General features: G+C 42.6%; 1 protein-coding gene across 2 annotated transcripts in view; it reads left to right on the forward strand.

Moving 5' to 3' along the window:
- The first annotated feature begins 336 nt into the window (after positions 1-336).
- Positions 337-22,689, forward strand: part of ARHGEF4 (Rho guanine nucleotide exchange factor 4) — a 107,781-nt gene continuing 85,428 nt past the window's right edge. Inside the window, exons 1-2 of one of the 2 annotated variants that reach the window (XM_082055250.1) lie at positions 337-674; positions 6,861-6,990. In XM_082055250.1, coding sequence (XP_081911376.1) covers positions 585-674; positions 6,861-6,990 — 220 coding nt within the window. In that variant the 5' untranslated portion in view covers positions 337-584. Of the gene's footprint in view, positions 675-6,860; positions 6,991-14,207; positions 14,484-22,689 lie in introns of those variants that run through there. The other variant, XM_082055251.1, reaches the window with a different exon arrangement.

Here is a 22,689-nt window from a genome sequence, read left to right on the forward strand (position 1 = left end):
TGTAAATAATATACAGACAGAGTGACCTAAATCCCAGTAGTAATGTTATTGTAGTAAGCCATCTAGAATGAGGGTGAAAAGGGCATTGTCCTGTGCAGAGGGAGTGTCTATTACACTTTAAAAGGACAGCAGAGCTGCTGCTTTGGGCTGGAGTATCCCTAAGCCTATGGAGTAGGCTGAGTAGGCAGGCTGGTTTTGGCCAGACAGTGCTCTTGGGAAAGTGTTTTCTTCTGAATATTTCTGGGGCCAGATAACTGAGCTTTACCATCTTCTGTTCAACCTGACCTGAAGCAAACAAAATTTCCGGCCAACAAACCCTATGTTTTCACCTGCTGTTTGTGAAACAGGAGTCTAAACAGCAATGTCAAACACCACCTGAAAAGAGGTCAAATGAGAAATGGCTTCCTCATCGCAAACGAAGGCTCCCCGAGGTTCCACCATCCCCACACCCTATCTCCACCCTTGAGAGCAAAGCCTGGAGGCTCACCTTCCTTGCTCCAAATGAAAAATCCAAGGAGATTCCAGAGAGGAGAAGGAAGAGACCTAAACCCCTCTATAAGTGCTTCAGCTTCGATGATGTTTGGATGGAGAGGAACCAAAAAAGGAAGCTAGAGAAGGAGACACAGCCAGAGAGAGGGATTCAATTGCAACACCTCCCAGAGGATCAGTTAAAAGTAAGAAACCGTGCACCATCCTCCTCGTTCTCTGGCACTGCCTTCCTCTCTGCTCCAGCTGCTTCTTTGTACTGTCGTCATATTCCTGTCCTTGCACTTTGTCTGGTACCAGTTCTGTCCGCTTTTCTTTGGACCTGGTAGTCTGTGGAGGCTGATTAAACACTAAACTGATCCAGAAGTGATGATCTCTAAAGACGGTGAGCTTTTCAGTTGCTGTAAGTGAGCAGTTCGTACCCTGTGCCATGTTGGCCAATAGGATGTGAGAGCATTAGATTGGTCTGCAAGCTGAAAGATAAGGAAGGCTGGGACAAATCAAAGTTGCCTTAAATCAATATCCATTAAACTGATGAAATCTCATTCTGTGCCCCATGGCATTGCTGTATAACTTTAAAAAGGGACTTCTGATATACATTTCTGTTCTGTCTGAGACAAACTTCACCCTTCCAACTGAGGCAAATTTCTGCTGTGAAATGCTGGAGAGAACATTGCCGTGGGAGTTTTAGCTACGAGTATTCCCTCCACTGGGGGAGGCACTTAGGTCAGCATTATGATTGTTTGTGGCAAACTTTGTGGCTGTTGTGACTCACACTGCTGGCATCTGTTATTCTTGGATCCAGAGATAAGGTCTGTTCCCTTCAGGGAGCACCACAAGTTTGTATCTAAGGGCCAAATTTAGCCTTCACACATAAAAAGAACTTCTGAGGAAAAAGGACGTGAGATAGAGAGACACTCCATGGCAGCATCTCATGAAAATATGGAGGAAGCTTCTGAATAAGCTTGAAATCAAGTAGCAGATATTCCAATAAAAGCTTTCCTCAGGGTTTTCTGTTTCGGTATGTTATCAGTGTTGTTTCCCTTTCTCTCTGTTGTCCTGGTTGCCTGTTTCTGGTTGCTTTTGCATCAAAATGACAATGTTTGAGGGGAGCTGAGGGCCCAGTCCTGTCACCACTTCAACATGCACTTGAGTTTATGCAGATGAATAGTTCTGTGGATGGTGAGGGGGGGAACATTCACGTGACACAGCTCAGCTTGTCCACCGTGGCTTGCTGAGAGTAAACCTGCTGCCTCCTACCTGTCTGCCTGAGAGAGCCTCCTATCCAAGCTGACGGACACCTGGGAGAGAGCCTGGCCAATTCCAGAAACAGCGTTTCTGAAAAACTGCCTGCTCTTCTCCCTCCCTCAAGAAAAGGGGCTAAAAATCTGTGCTATTTTGTATTCGTAGGGCTCTTCTAAACAAAACATTGCCAGCTGATGCTTGGATGAGTGCTGGGTATGATTTTGTGATGTGTTGCCGACTGTCAGCTCAGTGAGAATGCTTCCTTGGCTCAGCCCCACTACTACCTATGCGTTGAAGGCAATGAGTAATGAGTTGTGTTACTTTTCCATCTTGTTAAGAGTTCTGAGTGTGCATCGCTGTAAAGGCATGAAACAAGCTAGGGAAAATGAATCTTTGTCTTACACAGGCTCTGTGAGAAACAGAAGCCAGTAAAACATACTAAAAATAGTTCTTATAATTCCGTGTCAAGCATGGCTAGTGATGGAAACATGGCCCCTGCTGCAGGGTGTGTTAGCCAGGGCCGAGACCATTAGTGCTCCGAAGAGGAGCGACCAGTTACCTCCATCACTTCCCCTGGAGCCATCAGACTACACAGCTTGAGTGCTGTCTGTTTTGCTGATTGACCACACATCTTGATGCTGCTAGAAAACAGATTCTCCTTTAAGCATTTCCACCCTTTCTTTTCTCGTGCAAACTTAGCCCTAAATTGTGATCAGCTGTGTAAGGAATCGCACCTGCCCTTGGGCCCATTGAAGTCCTCTCACTTAACATTAGGAGGCCTTAGTTTTCTGGTTCATTTTTCTTTGGGTAGCAGAGGTGAGTAGAAGATATTTAGTAGCTCGTAGGTAGATTTGGTTTTTACTGTTTCCGTTGGCTTAAGTGTGTTGTGTAGGTTATTGGCGCTTTTTGTGGGCAGGATAAGAGGGCACTATACTGAGTTTTATTGGGAGAACTGCTGGGATTGAAGGGCTGTTTCCCATGTGCCCATATAACTGCATTTCTTGGCCTGTATTTTTTTTGTAATAGTCATCACATAGTTTCTTTTTTTCCTGTTGTGTTTTATTCTGTCTTTGTAATGCTCTATTCCTGTATTAATGCTGGCTCATTTATATACCCAAATGTAGTGGGAGTGCTGTCACAATCTGCAGTGTTTGAGGGCAGTTTTAGAAGGATGCTACATCCTTTTTTTTATAAGGAGAAATAAATTATCACAATAGAAGCTTTGTAAGATGTTCATTGTCTGTTGTGGTGTTGTGACTGGAACAAGGCAACTGTATGGGGCTTTAGAGATCTGAAATTACAATTCTGATGTTTTGTGACACACGTCTGCCTTAGGATGTGTGGCTTCAGTTATAACAAGTTGTATTGTGTTAAGTCAAGATCAGGTCAGCATACAAGGTGATGTAATGCTGCAGTATTGTGAAAACAACAGGTCATACCAGGGAGGAATAGAAAACCAGTTCTTGATTTTTTAAGTGCTGATTTGTGGTACTAGCATTACCATTCAGATCAACATACACAAATGAATTTGGTGGCAATAAGCTATTCTGAAGGCTGGGATTCAGAGGGAGGTGGGAAGTCAAGAAACTACTTCTAAATTAAAAAAAATAACTCCTTGAAATACTAGTCCTAAGCAATTCTATATACTGGTCTTTGTTTTGCTTAGGTCTGGTAAGCTGTTCATCTACTTTAAATGGGAACAGCCTGTGTAAATCCCTAGAGTCAAACTCAAAGCTTGACCCAGCTGTCCCTTATAATGAAATGCTACCAGTAACAAGCTGAGCAGCTTCTGATCTTGTACCTTAAAGTGTTAACATTTAACTGGTCCTGGCAAGCCTTTGAAGGAAGCCCCACCCTGAAGTGGAAGAAGAGAAACTCACAGGGCTGTGGATGAATCTGTTTTCTTTTGCTTGGCCATAGGCTTTGCACTTTGCATGGCGATGGGTTTCATGGTATAGCTTGGGGTCCTCTTACTTATTTTTAATATGATATAAATTCCCTAGCTGGAGCAGACACGATGCCCCAAAACACTGATATGCGTAATGGCAGTGGGCTCTGTTTTGGGAACTGTTTTTGCAAAAATTATTTTAGTGATGTCTATGAACTACATATCTACTCATGTCGTGCTCTTTCCTATTTTGACAAAAAGTTTAAACCTGACTGTTAAACTTTATGCCTCTCCAATGCACAGCAACAGAAACACAGACACAGCTTCTATGGACATTTGTTAGAGCACAGTTTCTGTACTGCCAAATTAGAGAGATTCCTGAAAGGCCCATCAGAGGACTATACCCAGAGGGGATATGGTGTAGAAAAAGCTCTCTGTTCTATTTTGAAACAGAAATGAGAAACGGTGAAAAATAGATCTTTAGCTTATTGTCCTGAATGTGACACTTGGAAATCTGTTTTTTACCCCATCTGTAATAAGAGAAAATTAAGTTTTGCTGTGAGCTACAATGGTTATGAGCACTGTGGACACCTGAGATACACTTCAAGAGTGTAATGAACACACTTTGGAGAGGGGATTGAATGAGACAATTTTCCCCCTGTTTACCTGACAAGGCACAGACACACAACAGGGGTAAATGTCTCTCGGGACTGAACTGCTGTGTGTAAAAGCACAGACATAACCCACTTCAACCTGTATCAGAAAAAGGAGAAGAAAGGGTCTTTACTGTGCCCTGGTTGCTCATTTCACCTCCCTTCCCTGTAGGTTGGGGAAAACCTTGCCCACATATTACCAACATATCTGAAAATGTTTCTTCTCCTGACTTTGGGTTGTGCAGGCCTGGCTCCCCTGCTAGAGCAATCAAGTGGTGCCTGTACCTGAAATTTGCTGTGATTTCCTGGAGATTAGCAGGAATGAAGCCTGCAGTTTTTATGGTAACAGCCCTAAGGCAGTATTCTGCTTCCTAGTCTCACACAGGACACTAATGCTTTCCATCACCTTTCATGTAAATAACCTAGACTTTACCCTTGGCATTTTCAGAGCTGTAGCTCAGTGAGTTGCCTGTTCTGCTTGATTTCATTGTCACTGGAAGAGCATGTGTTCCCACTGGGGCTTTGTTGTGACTTTTCTAGACAGACACTGCTCAGGTTAATTTGAACAGGGTTCATGCTGTCCCTCGGGAGGTGGTGCTTTGTGCCAAACTATTGGCTGTGTTCTCTTTGTTTAAGGAAAGTTAGACCAGGAAGATTAAAGCAAGCCAGGTACAGAGCAGCAGCATGTGGCTATTCAGGGGGCTTAGTTTGCTGTTTTGTTTTGGAAGGATGTTTTGACTAATTGCTGTCTGCTAAGGAAGAACCTTCAGCATCAAGGCTAGAAGCAGCATTTGTGCTTGTGGGACATAGTGTGGGCTGATAGGGCGAAGGAAAGATCCTAAATAAACTACTGCACCTTGATAGCCTAAATTCTTGATTCAGTGAAGGATGGGTATGTTGTAACTGGGTGTCACAGCAGCAAAAGGAAGGGGCAGTAGTGAAATAGAGGTGAAAAATGGCTGTGCCCATGAGACCAGTGCTCACTGACCAGCTGATCTCCCAGCTGCCCACAGTCACTGATAATTTTTGGGGGTGTTGATTGACAGCTGGCTGAACATGAGCCAGCAGCATGCCCAGGTGGCCAAAAAGGCCAACAGCATCCTGGCTTGTGTCAGGGAATAGTGTGGCCAGCAGGACTAGGGAAGTGATTGTGCCACTGTACTTGGTGCTGGTGAGGCCACACCTTGAATCCTGTGTTCAGTTTTGGGCCCCTCATCATAAGAAGAACATTGAAATACTAGAGAAAGTGCAGAGGAGGCGACAAACCTGGTGAGGGGCCTGGAGCACAAGTGTGATGAGGAGTGGCTGAGGGAACTGGGGCTGGAGAAAAGGGGGCTGAGGGGAGACCTTCCCACTCTCTGCAACTACCTGAAAGGAGGTTGTAGCATGGAGGGGGTTGGTCTCTTCTCCCAAGTAGCAAGTGATGGGACAAGAGAAAATGGCCTCAAGTTGTGCCAGGGGAGGTTCAGATTGGATATTAGGAAAAAAATTCTTCCCAGAAAGAGTTGTTGGGCACTGGAACAGGCTGTGTGTAGTATCTTGCCCAGTATCCTGTGATTCCCTCATAAAGTGGTGGGGAAATATTGGTCCTGTTTCCATACATTAAACAGACATTATTTCTGTTTCAGGGTGGATGAGAGGAGACAGAAAACATCAAAGGTTTCTTAATGTGACAAGATTGGCAGAAAATATTGGTTTTGACACAGAAACTGAGAGCAACCTTGTTTATATTTTTTATTTTGTTGATTTTTTTTTTCTTTTTTTTTAACTTGAAGTGAATGTCTGCATGAGAGAGTGGGCTATTCTGTGGGTGGATGGTATATCTTTATGACAGTGGTTTGTATGATTGTGTGGCTTCTTAAATAGACAAAAAATCTTGTATTTTTTTAATTTTAAGCCTGATTTACTGAGGCATTTGAGGCAATGAGCTATGTGTATATATTTATATGTTTTTCTTCCTTAAACCAGCAAAATTTATTAGTTCAGTGAGATCTGGCAATGGTATAGAGTTTTCAAAGTTTCATAAAGTTCTGTAAGTTTTGTAAAATCCATCAGGCAGGTAGAGGAAGGAGCGAGAGACCCTATTTGTACATCTAACTGAAGAGAAGAATGTTGTGGTGTCTACATGGTACATGGCTGGGGACTGGTGCCAGTACATCTCTGAAGGGAAAAGCTTTATTTACATGTTAAATACCAGAATAGCAGTTTTTAGCCATACAGTTGTAGGACGCTTCTGCACCTGAGGGGATGACTTGTTGGGATGATCTGCTTCACCCTTCCATGAGAGACACTTCCTAGGAAAGAGTGAAACTTTCTGTGAATGTAGGTTTGTGTAGCAGCGTGTGAAGAATGAGTCCAGTACCTGGTTAGTCATTTCTGTTCTTAGTACCTTGCAGTTTTGCATGCCTTTTCACTCTTTTCTAACCTCTCTATCCATAATTGTCTACGTGTGTCTACTAATGTACTGCTTCCTTAGACAAGCAGGCATCAGAGGTGGAAAGAGGTGCTGCATGAAGAATGCTGTATTTTGTCCTCCAGGGCATCTGAGTTTAATGTTTGTTGTCTTTGTTTTCCCTCTGTTGTTGCAGGCTGGAATAAGTCCATCCATCATGTCTGCTGTTGCCTTGGACATCCTGCCACTGAAAATGCGTCCATTTTCCCGGAGCACTCCGACGGGCTTAGACTGCGTGGGCTGGAAGCGGCGCATCTCCTCTCCTGGTCTGTATGCTAGTCTTAGTTGGGAATCAGTTATGAGGGAATTAAGCTCTGGTTTATTGAGTATGGAAACTCTGTGATAAGCGTTCTAACCTATTTATTTGGAATGCTGCATCCATGTCTGCGCAGAAATCTGCTTTAGTGGTGGTTCTTTCATGTGCTTTTCATGTTCTGTTGAGTTTTCTCCCTGAGTAAATAACTAGGGTTCTGTTTAAAAGCAATGGGCAGCTTTTTAGGGAAGAAGAGGTCACTAGTGGCAATGATAGTGTGCTTGATGTAGAAGCATTGTCTCACAAGAACTCTGTCTCACCTAGGATGATGTCATATATATAGATCACACTCTTGATTTAGGTTTCTGCAGATGAAACAGACTCTCTGTCTTGTGTTTGCTGGAGAGCACTACGGTAGGTATGATGAGTTTCCTCTCAAGTTGCTAATTAGGCACTAAAGCAACTAAATGAGCCTCTAGAGGTAGAAGTTTCCTGTACTTAAAATAAATCATCTTAAAGAACAAGTATGCTGTATTTTCATTAGGAGTGTGCATGAAGTATCATGTCTGTTTCATTTCCAATGACTGACACTTTCTCAGAATTAAAATGTAAGTTGCACAGATGATTAAACAGTGAGACATATCTTTGCCAGGTTTTTAAATTCTCCATCTGACAGTGCCTGCCCAAACGCTGCAGATATCTCTATCAGAGCACTTTGGGGTGGGATGAGAAAAGCAGACTACAGAAGAGTTGTTTGGTAGTTAGGAATCTAGCTGGGAAAAGCCAGCCACCGTTGGGGGGTAAGCTGCCATTTCTGCCCCAGAAAGTCTCTTTGTACCATCAATTAAATGCTGCTGGAATTACCTAGTTAAGGGACCATAACATTTTGCTAATTACATCGGAGTTGAATGGTCATAATATTTTGTCAAGCAAAACTGGTTTACTTTCTGACACTTTATAGCAACTTATGCACAGAGTCATGAGGTTTCATCTGAAAATAAGAAAACAAACTACTTATTATCATGGTGTCAAGAGCCCTGCCTCTGCTCTCTCAGCACTGAAGGCTTTGATCACTTGCTGTCACAAGCATCTGGTGTTGTCCTAACACTTAGGACCAACTCCCTGGCTGAATTAAAAGAACTGCAGCTTTACTTCTTGGAAATCCCAGGTGGAAACCCATCATTGTCAAGTTGTCTATGCTTCTCTGCCATTAGCTGAAATCCCTAAGTGCCATTGTCATAGGAGTAAATTCTGAGTCACAGCTGATACAAATTTTGTGATAGTTCCCAATTGGGACCTGAGGGAGTTAGAAAATATAAATGAATTTTGGAGGGTGAATAGGGAGAGTAAATGTAGATTGACCAGCTGGTAGTGCTGTGGGTGTTTATCTGCTATCTAGAAATGGGACATGAAACCAGAATCATCTATGATTCACACAGTATTCCTGAGGTAGATACAAGTGAATTTCAAACTATGACCTAAGCCCCAACCTCAAGAATTTCTGTGTAAATGTAGCAAAACAAATGAAATGCAGCAGAACCCTTTTTCTCCTACCAAAAACTATGCTAGTTCAGGGGAAATAAACCTGATGAACAGAGGAAGAGCTGTAATGCCGCTGCCGCAGCCATCCCTATTAGCTGCTGCTTCTGGCCTTTGTGTGAAGCATTTTGGGGGTGATGCATGTGTGCACGTGTCCTTCCTGTAGTAAGGTGTAGCTGGGAAGAATACTGCAAATTACTGAAGCAATACTCTCAAGCTCTTGGATCAGTTTTAGAATTGGCAATGTCCTTGAGGCAGCAGTAGCACAGCAGAATGTTCTCCTTGACTCTTGCACAGCTTTGTTATGATACCTGCTGCTTTTGACAGAGCTGTAGTTGTTTAAAATAAATATAAAATTAAACGATGAATAAGTTTAATTTTGAGGTTCCTAACTCTAAAGGTGCAACTACTTGTATTAATAATCCTAGCCTGTGCTTTACCCATAAAAAACACTGGATATGAAAGTACTATGCATCAGTACTGTATCATTCCATGTTGAAAATATGGATAAAATTCTCACTCCCAAAGTCTGCGCTGGCCAGCGGGGCCAGCAGGGAATGCTGCAGCAACTGTGGGAGGTGGGGTATTTCGGAGCCCTTGCTAGTTCTTTGGGTATGAAAAGGTGGTTGTTATGATCCCAGCCCAAAAGGTGCCAAGCACATCTACTTACCTGCTACCTGAGGACAAGAGCTTAGCTGGGCACAAACCTACTATTTTAGGTGAGGCTGTGTGTTCCCAACTAGAATATAACCACAAGTGCTGGAGAAGAGCTTAATGTTAATGCTCTATCTGCTGTGCTCATTGGCTTTCTCTGACCAGTCACTGTCACTAGGGCACTGAGACATTGTTTTTTATGCCTTTATGTCATGCTGGGAGAAATGAGGCAGGTTCAAATGTGTCCTTTGGGTATCCCAGCAGTTGGGATCAGGTATACAGTGGTGTTCTTGGTCACTGGTCAAGTTTTGCAGACTGTCCTGCTGTCACCTCCTCTGTCCAGAGCCACCATTTGAGAAAACTGTAAGGAACCAGTAGATGGCTCTAACATCTGTGAAATAAAGAACAGCTGAGGTGCTGCCAATCTCTATATTCAGTGAATGAGTCTTCAGCCTTTTCAAAGAAATATAGAGGTTGGATACCCCCTCCAACACACATGTGCACACACACACCCCTGAGGTTAGCAAAGTTAATTGTCCTCTTCAAACATCAGGAATGTCTGAACACTTTGGAAAGACCTCCTTGGCTGCCACACACTTTTTGGCAGGTAGTATTGATGAACATAAAGTGTCTTTCCCTTTTATGTGTCTGGTTATGCCCATCTCTTCATTGGTACCTCGCAGTATGTATCTGTCCTTACTGCCTGGTTTACTGCAGTGTTTGGATAGGCTGAGCTAGAGTAGAAGACCAGCGTAGGAAACAAGCCACTTCCTAATGTATATATGGGAATGCTTTTCTGCTTTTTGGCAGATTCTGAAGTTCTTGAGAGACTATTGGACCCAGGAGTCATCCCAGGAAAGGGGTGAGAGGGAATGGCCTAGAATGTCCTAGAGAGAACAGTGATAGGATAACAAGTCTTTGGGTTAAAGCCCTGGGCCAGCATGTTTGTCTTTAGGCTATCTTACTCATCTTTTTCTTCCCCATCCCTCTCCTGAGTCTGATATATGTTTGTTTGTGACCTGAAGACATTGCCTAAAATCAGGGATGTCACTGGGAAGCTGTTTGATGGACGGTGAAGGCAGCTGTGAGAATGTAGCTGTGACTGGGCTGAAGCTGGGAGGTGAGCAGTTCTGGGTGTGGGAGCTACTAGCCCACAGGTTTAGAGCAGAGGGAACTCTCTGGGGAGATGCTGCCATCTCTGAGCTTTTCCACAAGGACTTTTCAGGAGAAAATCACAAGGTGACACAGCGACAGGCAGACATGGGTAATTATCACTGCTTTCTGTGTTTCTCAGCAAGTGACTTTTCTATTCTTGTGCCTGCCCTCGTTACCTTCTCCCAGATGTTTCCCCCCACCATGCTGCATCTCAGAGAATATGTGAAACGTTTGGATAGGATCACATGTATGACCATAAACCTTCCGGGTTTGTCATATCCTCATAGAAAGAGAAATTTCTAATTATTGCATTACAAGATCAGGCTTGTATCTGTGCTATAACAGGTCTTAAACCTGTATTACTTAAAATCATCATTTAAATGCAGACTGAATCTTTTGGCGGTTTTCCTTTGTCTTGTCAGATTTAAAGACCCCAAGATATTTAAATTTTCTGCTATCAGATATCTACCAGAGATACCCAGGAGCTCCAGCACAGTGCTGGTGTTGGTTATGCCAACCAATGAGGCATGAATTCATTCTGACTGGTGGGTACCAATGATGAACATACTGGTGGCCTTGGAAATTTGTGTAAGCAATAAGAATAGGCCAACCAAGCCTAGAAAAGTCTGGAAAACAGTGACCAGAGTGATACTGAACTATCCTCTGGCCTCACTGTTATAGCGGAAAGTATTTCTCAGACGCAAAGGGACTGTTTGTTTATTCAGCATCATGTGGCCAACTTTCATCTTCTTTTCCCAGCTATAGATGGCCTGTTAAGCTCACACTTGGCAACAGTTAATGTGAAGATGTTTGACAGCCACTGGAGAAATCTATTCAAGAGGGAAAATATTAGCTTAATAACAGGACTTCATTATGTCCTGTAAATATTTAGCAGTCCCGTAGTTCAGTAAAATAACAAGCTGAGCTATTTATTCCATTTTTGTCATTTGAATTCTTGAAGGGACGCAGAAAAAAGTGGTACGCAAGTCCTCAGAAGTGTATCATTGTAGCTGTAGCGTGAAATGTCCATTCCATCCTCATTAACCCATAGAAGTACATTGAATTTAAGTGGCTAAAAAGCACTTGTGTTGCCTACTGTATTTTTCACTTTATCTCTGAATCACAGAAAGATTAGACCCACTATGTCATCTTGATTCTGTTTAACCACAGACACAAATATTTGCGTTCTGTGAGGTCTCTGGTAATGTGTTCACTCGGAGATTTTCATCCAGCCCTAAAAGCTGGGCCAAGTGATAGCTGAGTTCCTGAAAATTTGTCTCAGTAGGTTGAGTGGGATTTGTATGTATTGGCTACCAGGGAGAAAGATTTAGCATACCAATAAAACTTTCTGTGGGACAAAGAGTGAAAAAGAGACTCTGAATGATTCTGGCAATTGCCATTCAAAGCTAAGAGAGTACAGGAGAACTCAGTGGAGACTTAAAAATAGGGCAGATATTTAGGATCAGGCTGTCCAAGGCTCAGGCTAGCCTGACTACCTTGATCAACCTGCACAGTGTGATCCTTAATCTGTAGCTGGAGTCAGTTGCTGCTACAGCAACTTAGGTAACTTCTCTCTCTAGCATCACAGAAGAAAATCTCCCTGTAGATTTAACAACAACAACAAATCTGTGGTCACGTGGAAGCCCTCTGTGATGGGTTGCAGTTTTGAACTCTGATATAATATTGTGCTTTCTGCAACCTGGCCTTTTAGTATTGTTCCTCTCTTTCTATTAGAAACTGCCTATCCAGTACATAAATATAATCTGCATACCCCTGTGGCACCTTCAGCTAGGATTGCAGCGCTATTGTCTCCAGCACTAAACATCTTTTGGCGTTTGCCGAGAGCAGTGAGTCCAGATAGTGGGAGGTTTAGCGGAGGAACAGGTGGGGTGATTTGAGCAGGTTGAGGGCAGAGATCTCCCAGGCAAGGGCAGTTGCTACAGAGGCTCTGTAAATAATATTTTGTTTAGTCATTCAGTCAAGGAGAGATAGAGGTATGTGGAGTTTCCTTCCCATGTGCCAAGCTTGGGTTTTGAGGAGCAGGTGTAGGATAGTTAGGAATGAATTGTAGCCTCTTCTTAGCACGTTTTGTGTCTGAAGAGCTGTACTGTCCTTTCCTCTTCTCAACGCCCTGTGCTCCACATCCACGGACCAGCTGCATTCATCTTTGTTAATGCTTAACTTACCTTCTCCCCTATTATTACGAACAAGAAGTGTTTGTCTTCATTGGTACTTCAGTGCAGGCATTTCTAGGAGGCCCTGGAAGGACCAGATCAATGCGGAAGAGTGGTTCTATTGCAGTCAAATGGTGAACGCATTTCCATGTCTGTGTTGGGAGGCATTAGAAGAAGATAATTTGGTCTAAGTAGCTACATTCAGAAGATAATTGAAGGATTTGTTGTTGTTGTTGTTACGGGCCACTGTAGAAATGTTGGTTTTGTTACTACTGCAGTGACCTGTCCTGTAAAGAATAGCTGGAGTGGTTAAGGACTCAAAAGCTGGTTCAGCATTGCTGGATGCTTTGTAGTAACCTGCAGTGATAGAGGGCAAAGTGGTTTTTTTTGTTTTAGGAAATACGCAGTAAAACAGAAGTCTTACTGAAATCAAATAACCCCGCTGTTGCACAGATGGTGAGGCAAAGTCGAAGGGATCTCTGTCAGAACAGGCTGTGATGACCATATAATAATGTGGCTTTATTTACTTTGGACAGAATTACCTTACACAGAAATAGTAAACCAAGCATTTTCAATTCTTCTGTGAAATTAGACTCCTAGTCTTGGGTTTGGGTGCCTAAACATGCAATCAGTGTGTAAATGGCAGGAGCAGTTTGGTATTTCCCAGCATATTCATTTGCGTCCCATCTATGGGTGGCTGTTGCTCTCCCAGCTGTGCTGGTGGACCTGAGCTCCTTGTTTACTTCAGTCTGAACCCCAAATTACAGAGTATCACCTGGATAAATTTGAGCTGATGTAGATAATCTAACACTGAAGCAATCTAGTTCTGGTTTTACACTTATCCTGGTAACTAGTTAAGAAGTTTTACAATGTTTTCTGCTGCACGTGGTACAAAGTATGTGGCTGCTCTTAAATTATTTTGGTAGTTTGACAAATCTGCCATTGTAGGACAGGTGTTTTAGCAGAGTGGCAGTCCAAAAATGTCCTGTACCGTAAAACCTCTGTGGTGTCTCAAAGGTGGCATTAAATGGTACAGGTATTTCTGCATTCCCAGGAAACTTATGTTCTTTCGGGATTCTTTTTATAGAGGCACACTGGTCATGTAACGAGAATATAAAACTTCTGAATTAAAAAGCAGTTAGTGATGCTGTTTCACTTGGGACTGAGGTATCTTACAAAGATCACACACTGAAATAGGGACTGTCCCAGGTCTACACTCTCAGAGCGGATGCTAAATGATTTTTCAAAGCTCCCAGCTGCAGCCTCCCCAAATATCAGCCTGTGTTTTTCTGGCTTGGATTTCGGTTTGAATTCTTTTTCTGAGGACTTACAAAAATAGTTTTTTAATAGCAGCAGCCACCGCCAGTTCTAAACATGATTAGTTTATGTGTTAAGTCCTTTCTGAGTTCTCAAGGGAAGCAGATAACACAAGGTCTCTCTCACTTGGGCATTTTTAAAATGCATGAAATTCTATTATTCCCCTGTATTTATTTTTAATCTGACAGTTCTTCTAAATTAGGAGGAAAGATCTCTGTCTCACCCTTGCTTTTTTAATGCCTTGAAATCCGCTTTAATAAAAATCAGCTGCTAGAAGCTGCAGCTGAGAGCAGCTGAGCCGCCACAGAGGGAGCCTCCTTAGAGGACCCCTATGATGTCAGGATGCATCGAGAGAAGCAGAGAGGAGGGTTGGAATCAGTGCTCAGACAGCACCGCCAGGTACGGCTGCCCTGTGAGCAGCTCTGCCCGATTCCTCCCGCAGCCCAGCAGAGCCCCTGGCTCTCCCTCCCACCTGCCTGCATGAGGACCCAGCAGTGCCCCAGTGAGTCCAGCGGGGCACACAGTGGAGAAAACTGCAGTAGCAGTGGGAGCTCCGGGCTCTCGCCGGGTTCAGACTCAGACAGCAGCGGGGTGGTGTGTGGTGGTGGTGGGATGAGAGGCGTCCTGTCCAGATACTGGAGCTTGGAGAGTCTTCACTCTGCCACAGGTAAGGGACTTTTTTTTTTTCCCCTAAAAGCTGCTCTGTGATATTGCACTGACCTTGAGAAACCAAATCAAACCTTCTGGATAAAGTCTATAATTTGGAAATGTGTTCTCTTAGTTATGAGAAATAACCATGGCATTCAGTGTGTGCTAGTTGTACCCCCTGCAGACTTACAGCTAAAGCAAAATGACATAGACCCTTAATATACTACTTAAGTCAGAAGGTGAGAAACAGGTTCTTGATGGCTTTGGAAACAGTGCTTAGGCTTCTACCTGACTAAAGCTGTCCTTTGCTTTTGAAACAGCATTTCTTATTTTAGCTTATTTATATAGAGCCCGACATCAGAGCTGACATTTCTCAGTGTAAATTCCAGTGTAGCATATTGCTGCCTTTAGAAAATGTCCAAGTGAGGTGCTGTGCACCAGATGAGCGCTGGGTAGGTTTGCACTGGTGTTTGAACAGGGAAAGACAGCTCCCTGAGCCAGCTGCTCAAGTTTGGTTTCTGTTTTCCCATCCTTGGTTTAATTTCTTTTTAAACCAGAGATTTTGGAGGTGTGTTCATATAGCCTGGATCTGCTCTGGCTCAGCCTGCCTGGATCTGGCATCCTAGTTTTTAATCACTGATGTGCCTATTTAGGGTTTGGATGTTTGAGCTGCAAGCATGGGAAAGAAGCTTTCTCATTCCCAAATGATAGTAGCGAAGGACCCTGGCAATTGTGTTAATGATAAGCGATGGCTGAGCTGTTTAGTTTGTTTCTTGACTGTTGCTGTTCAGAGAGATTTTTAGCAGAGCTGCAGCAAATTAGTTCCTCTCTTAGATAAATTCAGACAAGTGCCTTCAAGGCCACCAGTGACTGCCATTTCCTCAGTAAAAATACTCAGTACTACCAGCTAGAGGCAAGGCATCAGAACAATTTTAGGCATAGTTCTGTGTAATCTGCTTTAGTCTTATATACTTCTAATTATTGAAAGTTCTTGTAATTGCATCTGCTACTGTGGATTTGAGGCTGTTTAATAAAATCTCCAGTACTCTGGAGTTCTCTGCTGAAGTGAGAGCAACTGCACTATCATATGGGGAAGGACTGCAGCAGGGTGGGCAGCTTGGCTGACCTGCCAACCCACACTCCAGGCTGTCCAGGTGGCCAGGAAGTGCTGAACACCTCCAGTGTGTCCTGAGAGTCCAGGGGCAGGAAAAAAGGCTCAGGGTGTGATCGGGCTGTTGGCGCTCCATTTTGGGGAAAGATCTGGGCTGCGAGTGCAAGGGGATGCAGTGCTGCATCTCAGTAGCATATGCCTGCTTGTTTTCTCCAGTAACTGGGAATGTAAATCATCCCCAGCACAGCTCTGATGTTGGCATAAAGTAGCCCTGGCACAGGATCCTCTCCAAAGTGTATAGTAAAAGAGTTGCACATGGTGCAGTAGTGGTAGTTTAGTCTCCTCTGTCTTAAAGATTTGCTGTTAGCTGTCCTCTGTGAATGCATTCTTGGGCTTAATCAGGCCAGTTGATGCAAGTGACGTACAGTGATATAAAAGGAATGTTGATAGCAAAAACTTTGAAGCTAAGTCTCTCTTAGCTCTTTTGTTTCCACAATATTCTTGTTCCAAAGGCTGTGAGGCATGGTGTCATTTTGTGGATGCTGTGGACATTTAGCAGCAAATGCAGAGGTGAGATGAAATAGAAAATGGTATGGAGACAGACTGAGAACAGGGAGAAACCAAATTACGTTTCATACTTACAGTATTGATATATCAGTACAATAATAAAAGCAGATCACTGCACTTCAGGCTCCTTGCTGCCTCAAAATACTACAGTTGGTAAGTGTCCTATCATGTGCAAAAGATATCTGAGCAGTTTGCCTCTAATTACTAACAAAATTCAGGTCACGATTAGGATTAAACCTTGAGAGCAATGAATTTTCCAAAAGAATTTGTTTTGCTTTGATTCTGTTCTATCAGTATTCTTCTTTGGATTAAACTAAGGAAGCCGTGGTAGAACTGCTCCGTGGCATCAAGACCGATTGGCTGTCGGAGGAGCAAGGCAAGATTTTTTTGAAGCATGTGCTAAATTACACTTTTGAATGGTAAAATTTAATACACTGTGTAAACAAACAAAGATCCAGCAGGAGCAACAGCAGCTGGCAGTGCATGAGAGTAGCGGTAACTAAAATGTATGGCAGCATTCTTGCGTTGGAGGTGCAGGGCGTCTCCACAACAAGAAGTCGGGGAAAATTGTACAGTGTGGAAACACTATTAATTATCAGATGGTGCATTAAAAACAGGCTGGAAGATGAGTCAGTCTATTTCTCTGTTTTAAAGGGATTCTGCATTTCCAGTAGTGGGCTTAAAGCTGGACAGGTGGGCTTGGCAAAAAGGGTTTTGCTTTTCTTCTTCCACTGTGTGTATAAACTTGTCTGTAGGGGTCTTCATTCTGAGTCTGTTGCTGTCTGTGACTTCAGAGATTAGAGAGAAACCAGATTTAAGTGACTGAGAAGTGGAGACGAGAGGTCTTCAGTATGATTGGAATGCAGCCATTTGCGTTTCTCTTTTACTTAATTTAGATTTCAAGAGAGTGGAAAGATGGATGTGTACGTATGTTTACACGTGCACATGTTTGATAATGTGTCATTTCAGAAATACAGATTGACATCCCTTGTGTAGAAAGGACAGGTAGCATTTTTAGAGGTTCACAAGGGGAAAACACTGTTTCTGGTTAATAATCTTCCTCTACAATTAGTAACGAAGTAAGATTCCTTTTGTTCTGGAGTTGACTTTCTTGTAATATATTGGCCAAGAGGGGAAAGTAAATGTGATACAGAATTGAAAGAGAAAAGACCCTTTGTTACACCACGAACTTCTGTGCAAATGCCATTTAAAAAAAAAAATGCAAAAAACATAGTTCAGACTTGTATGAAGTGAAACATTCTACTGTTTTTTAATATCAGTCCATGGCATTTTGGTCTAAATGTCAATATACATTACATTACATGAGAAGGCCCCTCTCCTTGAGGCTAAATATAAACATGAAAAGAGGGAATGCTTTGCAGTTCTACCAGGCTCTCCATTTGAGGATGCCAGAGGACTTCATAAGCATCAGTAACCCTCACAGGGCCTGAGAGGCTTTCAGAGTTTGATTTAGGACAGAAAAAGAGGTACATATCGTTTGATACTTGGATAGTAGCCTTGCTATTTTTAAATACTTATGAACAATTTCCAAATGTTTAGCTGGTGCAGTACTCCAGTGGGAAAATGACCTGGAGCTGGGGTTGCTCAGCAATTCTGAAAATCAGGCCTTGAGTATCTCAGCTGGACAAGAAGATATGAGGCATCCAAATTAAATGTCAGTTGTGACACTGCCCCAGCAAGTGATTCAGTGGAACTATGGGCACACCAACCCCGGTTTCCCAGGCAAGACTTTGTATCCCAGGCGCATGCTGCCTTTATCCCATTCATCACTGTTGTACAGCTCTCCTGAAAAGTTTATTTCCTTTAGAATATTTCCAGATTCAGGCTTGTGAGTAGGTCTCTTTGCTTTTCCAGTTCCTTTGTTGCCGGTCCAATCCCGACCTCATTAATAGTTCTGTTTATTCTTTTGCTTGTCCAAGTTGGGAAGGACTAGAAGAGCAAAGAAAGGTAGAGACAAAGAGGAATTGCAGCTTGGTGGACTAGCAGTTGCCATAGTTTCCCAAAGAGGTGCTTTGTGCACATGTGGCAGTTTAATTGTAGACACTACACTTCAGTGCACCTCTGCACAGTTTTGTGGCTCCTGATACACAGGTAGGCTCATCTACTAGCCTTGGGAATATGGCCTTTAAACAGACAAGAAAACATAGAGTATGGGTGGGTAGTTATTATTTTTTCCATTCAGAGCTTAAGAAAACCCAACCAAACCAACAAACGTTTTAGAAAGTTTTTTGAAGTCATTCATTTCATTATTGTGGCTGACGAGGGAGCCAGTAATAGAGCTGTGGCAAATGCTTTGCATGTTTCTTGTTTGGCGAGAGATTTTCTTTTGAGCTCGCTCTTTTCCTTTTTCTCCCCCTAGCCCTGCCTGCTTGGTACTGCTGTCTGCAGCTGTGCTCATGGGCTGCAGTGCATCATTCCACTGACCCGTCTTTCTCCAGGGTCACATAGTCAGCAGGAGTTAAAGAGGTCACACAACGGGAGATTGATGTAAGGTTCAAAGTGTTTCAGAGTGCTTCCAAAGGAGAGTTGGGGGGCTGGAAAGTTAATGCCTCAGAGCATTCACTGCAGCATGTTGATGTTATGTTTCACCCTTGACTTGGCAAATTGTGAGCCAGGATGTTCCAGCCAGATTCATTGATTGCATTGTAGCATGTCCTATGCTTTCCCCCTCCCCATATATTCCCTGTGTCACCTGCCAGAATAACTTCCACTGATCTTCTGAACAATTAATTGATTTTAAGAAAGCAAACAACAACAAAAAAGCCAGAACATTCCATGCTAAATTAACTTTGATTTTCCTCTCTATGTGGCTTCATTTGTAATGGTGGCTGATACAGTTAAGTAAACCTAAGGGAGATTCTGAACTTTTGAGGTAGAATTACAAGATTAACATCTCTTGGCTGAACTAATGAGCTGCCCTAAAGCTTCAGTAAAAATTTCTTATTTCAAAGTATGACTTCTGAATAATGCGTTGAGTGTTGCTGAACTGTGACTTGGCATCATATGCAAATAGCACAGGTATCTACATTAGTAGTCGTTGAGTTCTTTCTAGTGAATGCAGACTCAGTAAATGCTAAGTGTTTGTAAACTTGGCCACCTAACATATTTAGTACACTTAAAGAAATGGTTTGTCAGTGCAGCATACGCTCTAGCATCATGCTTTTCCATAAAAAGGAATAGAAAATAGTGTGAATGTAGGTAGAAAAGTCTAGTCATGTTTCTGTACCTCTGGAGCAGAACCAGGTTTTGAAAGTTCAGCTATTCTATAGTTCCAATTACATTTTAATGTATGAGGGTGGTGGTGTTAGTTGACTTTCCCTTGAGATTTTGTTTTGTTTTGTTTTGAGTAAATGCTATTCTCATTATGTCCCTGGGAGGCACAGATTACTCCCTGTGCCTACCAAGAGATTACTACCTGTGCCTTCGCATCTTTGCTGATGCTGTGTTTGCAGGGGGAAAAAGGTAAATCTTTGGGAGCAGTGCCTGTGACGCTTCCCCAGGTGTATCCCCTGTTCGGGCACACCACCTTCATCCTTTTCCTTCTCTGCTTTCAAAACAATTCCCATGAAGAACATTTAGGTTGTGATTACTATGTCCTTTGCTGAGGAATTTGACATCTAAGGCTGTATTTCCTCAAATACGCAGTTGCCTTTAAAGTAGGCTTTCAAAACAACGCTTCTGTCAGGTGTATCCATACAGCTGCTGTTTTTTTTCTAGATGGAAGTGGAACAGCTTTAAGCCACCTGATTTGGATACTACCAGTATCACAGTTCTTGCAGCAGGAAACTTGCGTGGTACAAGAGAGTAAATGAAAGGAGGAATGAGGTGGTACCATGAAACCCACCTGACTCTTCCTTTCTCTGTGTTTGGGTAGATGTGTGAGGGCTTGGCGCAGTTATTGAATCCGCCTGTTCATTTGGGTTATCTGGACCTACTTTGTGTAGGTAAAAAAAAACAGTGAACAAACAGGTTATAACATGTACTGGCAAATAGTGTGTGTGCCTACTGGTAATGAAGAATGTGTATAATTGTTGCCTACACATGATGAAGCTTCACTGTTCCTGCTTAGTAGTTAGGTTAAACAACATAGGTAATAATAACGCCTTTTCTTTGCCATGGGGATGTATCCTTTAACTTGCTAAGCTTGTCTGTAACTCAGCTTATTCCCTATTAAGGTCTTGTTCTCCAATTCATCTGAATCACAAGTAGTATCTTTGAAGGATTAGAGAAATATAGACTTCTTCTGAGGGTCCATGGGTGTTTCTGTTTTAATTAGAATCCTGCCTCATTGCAAAATCCCTTGTAGTCTGAGGTTTATTAAACCAACTAACTAGTTCAATAGTTAGCCTAGAAGTGCTAGAGACAAGCTGGGTGCCCTGGACTGCAAGCCCGCAGTCTGAAGGTGAGCTGTCTGCCTGGGTACTGAATGCCTGCTGTGGTTGTGCCATTCAGACAAAGCTGTTTTTAAAAATGGTGTGTATGCACATGGAAGCAAGACATTAGCTTGGGCATAAGCTGACAGGACCATAGTTTGCACCTGGCTAACTGTCTTAGATTACATTGTGTGGACATACAAGTGTTGGCAGCTGTCACTACAAATACACCTTGGGCTATATTTGCTTAAACAAGTATAGAGTTTTGCTGTTGTTATTCTCAATGCCTTCTAATTTTCCGGAGATGCCCTGGACTATGATTTTGGCTCATAAAAGCTCAAGAAACTTTTTTTTTTCTTCCCATAGAGTATAAAGATTAGTTAATTGCTTTGCTGGAGTAATTGAGCCATTTCCAAGTTGTGCTGTATCCCAAGGAGCCTTCTTGGAAGCTCTGGTGCATCAGCCCCATATGCAGGCAGATTTCTGTATTCTGTGCCTTCCCCGCATAATGTAGTTAGTATAACAGGAGGCAATTTGTTTGTCAAAGGCAACTGAGTATGCAAAGAAATAAAATCCTTATCACTTGTTTTGAATGTCCTCCTTCTTCTTACTCTGAATTCTCTTTTTATTTCTTATTTGAGTGTGTGTGTATACATATACAGTCAGTCACTGGTTAAGCTTAGAATATGCCACATGCTTATTATCAAAACAGTTTGTGAGGTTTCTTGAAAACAAGTGTTTCTAGATTTGGGCTCTAAATTTGTTTGTCTACTGATGGATAAGGTTTCTTGCAAAACCATTATTAGGGGATCTAATGAATGCCTAAATAAGCACCTGAAATCTATTTCAAATGTACTGTTAAGATATTTGGTATCATCCTTGTTGTATTGGAAAGTAAATTCCATGTGAGTATTTATGAAATAATGCAAAAAAATAAGTTTTTGTTTTAGGAACATCAGGAAAACACAGAGCTTTTTTGCCTTTTTTTTTTCTTTTTTAAAATCAAAAAACACTAAATCATCACTGTAATGTTTCATGTTGAGAATAAATGAGATAAGACTGGATATATTTTCAAAACAGCTGGCAGAGATGTATTTCTATGTAGGAATGAAATAGCAAGAGTTTCAATTTTGGCTAATAGAAATAGTTTCCATGAGGTAGTGTTGAATTAGCCCTTTTTTATTTGTCTGCCCTTAAAATTGAGCTGTGCTAGGAGGCCCAATATTAATGCCAAATGATCTGTTATAGTGCACAGGATTAAGCTATCTGTGCTCTCCCTCTGCCAGTGAAATCTTCCTGTGCCAGGTGTTAGAAGCCCTCAGCTAAGCATGAACCAAGATCACTGCACATGTGGAAAGACATACTTGGCATTTAGAAACTGCAGTTTTAAGAAGAAAAGGAAGACTGCAAACAGCACATATGCACTAATTGGACATGGCTCCCTGTTCTTGGAGCTGTCATTGAGGTTATTCCTTGCGGTGTGTTTTAGAAAAATCAAGACTTAAAAGTTTGGAAGAGGAAAAGCTGCCTATGTAATTATTTAATTAAAAATCTGTGCGAAAACTGACGGTTCAGCTGTAGCGTTAAGGCGCAGCATGCAGTGGGAATCTGCCTCATCTGCTGATGAACCCAAGGGCTGCTGGAGCTTCTTCTGTTGTGTGGGTTCCATTGCTGTCTCCCAGGTAACTTGCTGTTCTGTTCCATCACACTGGGCAGCCTGGGACACAACACGGCTGTAAGGCTTGAAAGAATCGCACTAGTCAGCAGCCCTGTGTGCTGAAGCAATCAATTCAGAGTTAATCCAAAAAATACATGCCTGCAGAGTTCACACCTGACCTTAGTTTCAGTTTTGAAGTATCTGCAATTGGAAGATCGCAGCAGGACACTGAATGCAGGAATCTGGTCCAAGAGTAAGTACCCTGAACTCCAGGCCTGGCTCGGTTTGTAGTCCTACAGCAGGCAACACTGCTCGTGTGGGTCTTGTGCAGATTTTACTGTGTATGCATTCAAAGCATCTCAGTTTCTGACAATACAGAGTGACCTGGAAAAGAAAATAATAGCATGAGTTGTGGGGCTTTTGTTTGAAGCACTGAGTAGCTTCTCAGCTGGCTCAGCTCCTGCCAGCTCGCCTGGTGTCTGGTAGGAGAGTACTC

The sequence above is a fragment of the Streptopelia decaocto genome (assembly GCF_964273445.1).
Source record: "Streptopelia decaocto genome assembly, chromosome: 6".
Taxonomy (NCBI): domain Eukaryota; kingdom Metazoa; phylum Chordata; class Aves; order Columbiformes; family Columbidae; genus Streptopelia; species Streptopelia decaocto.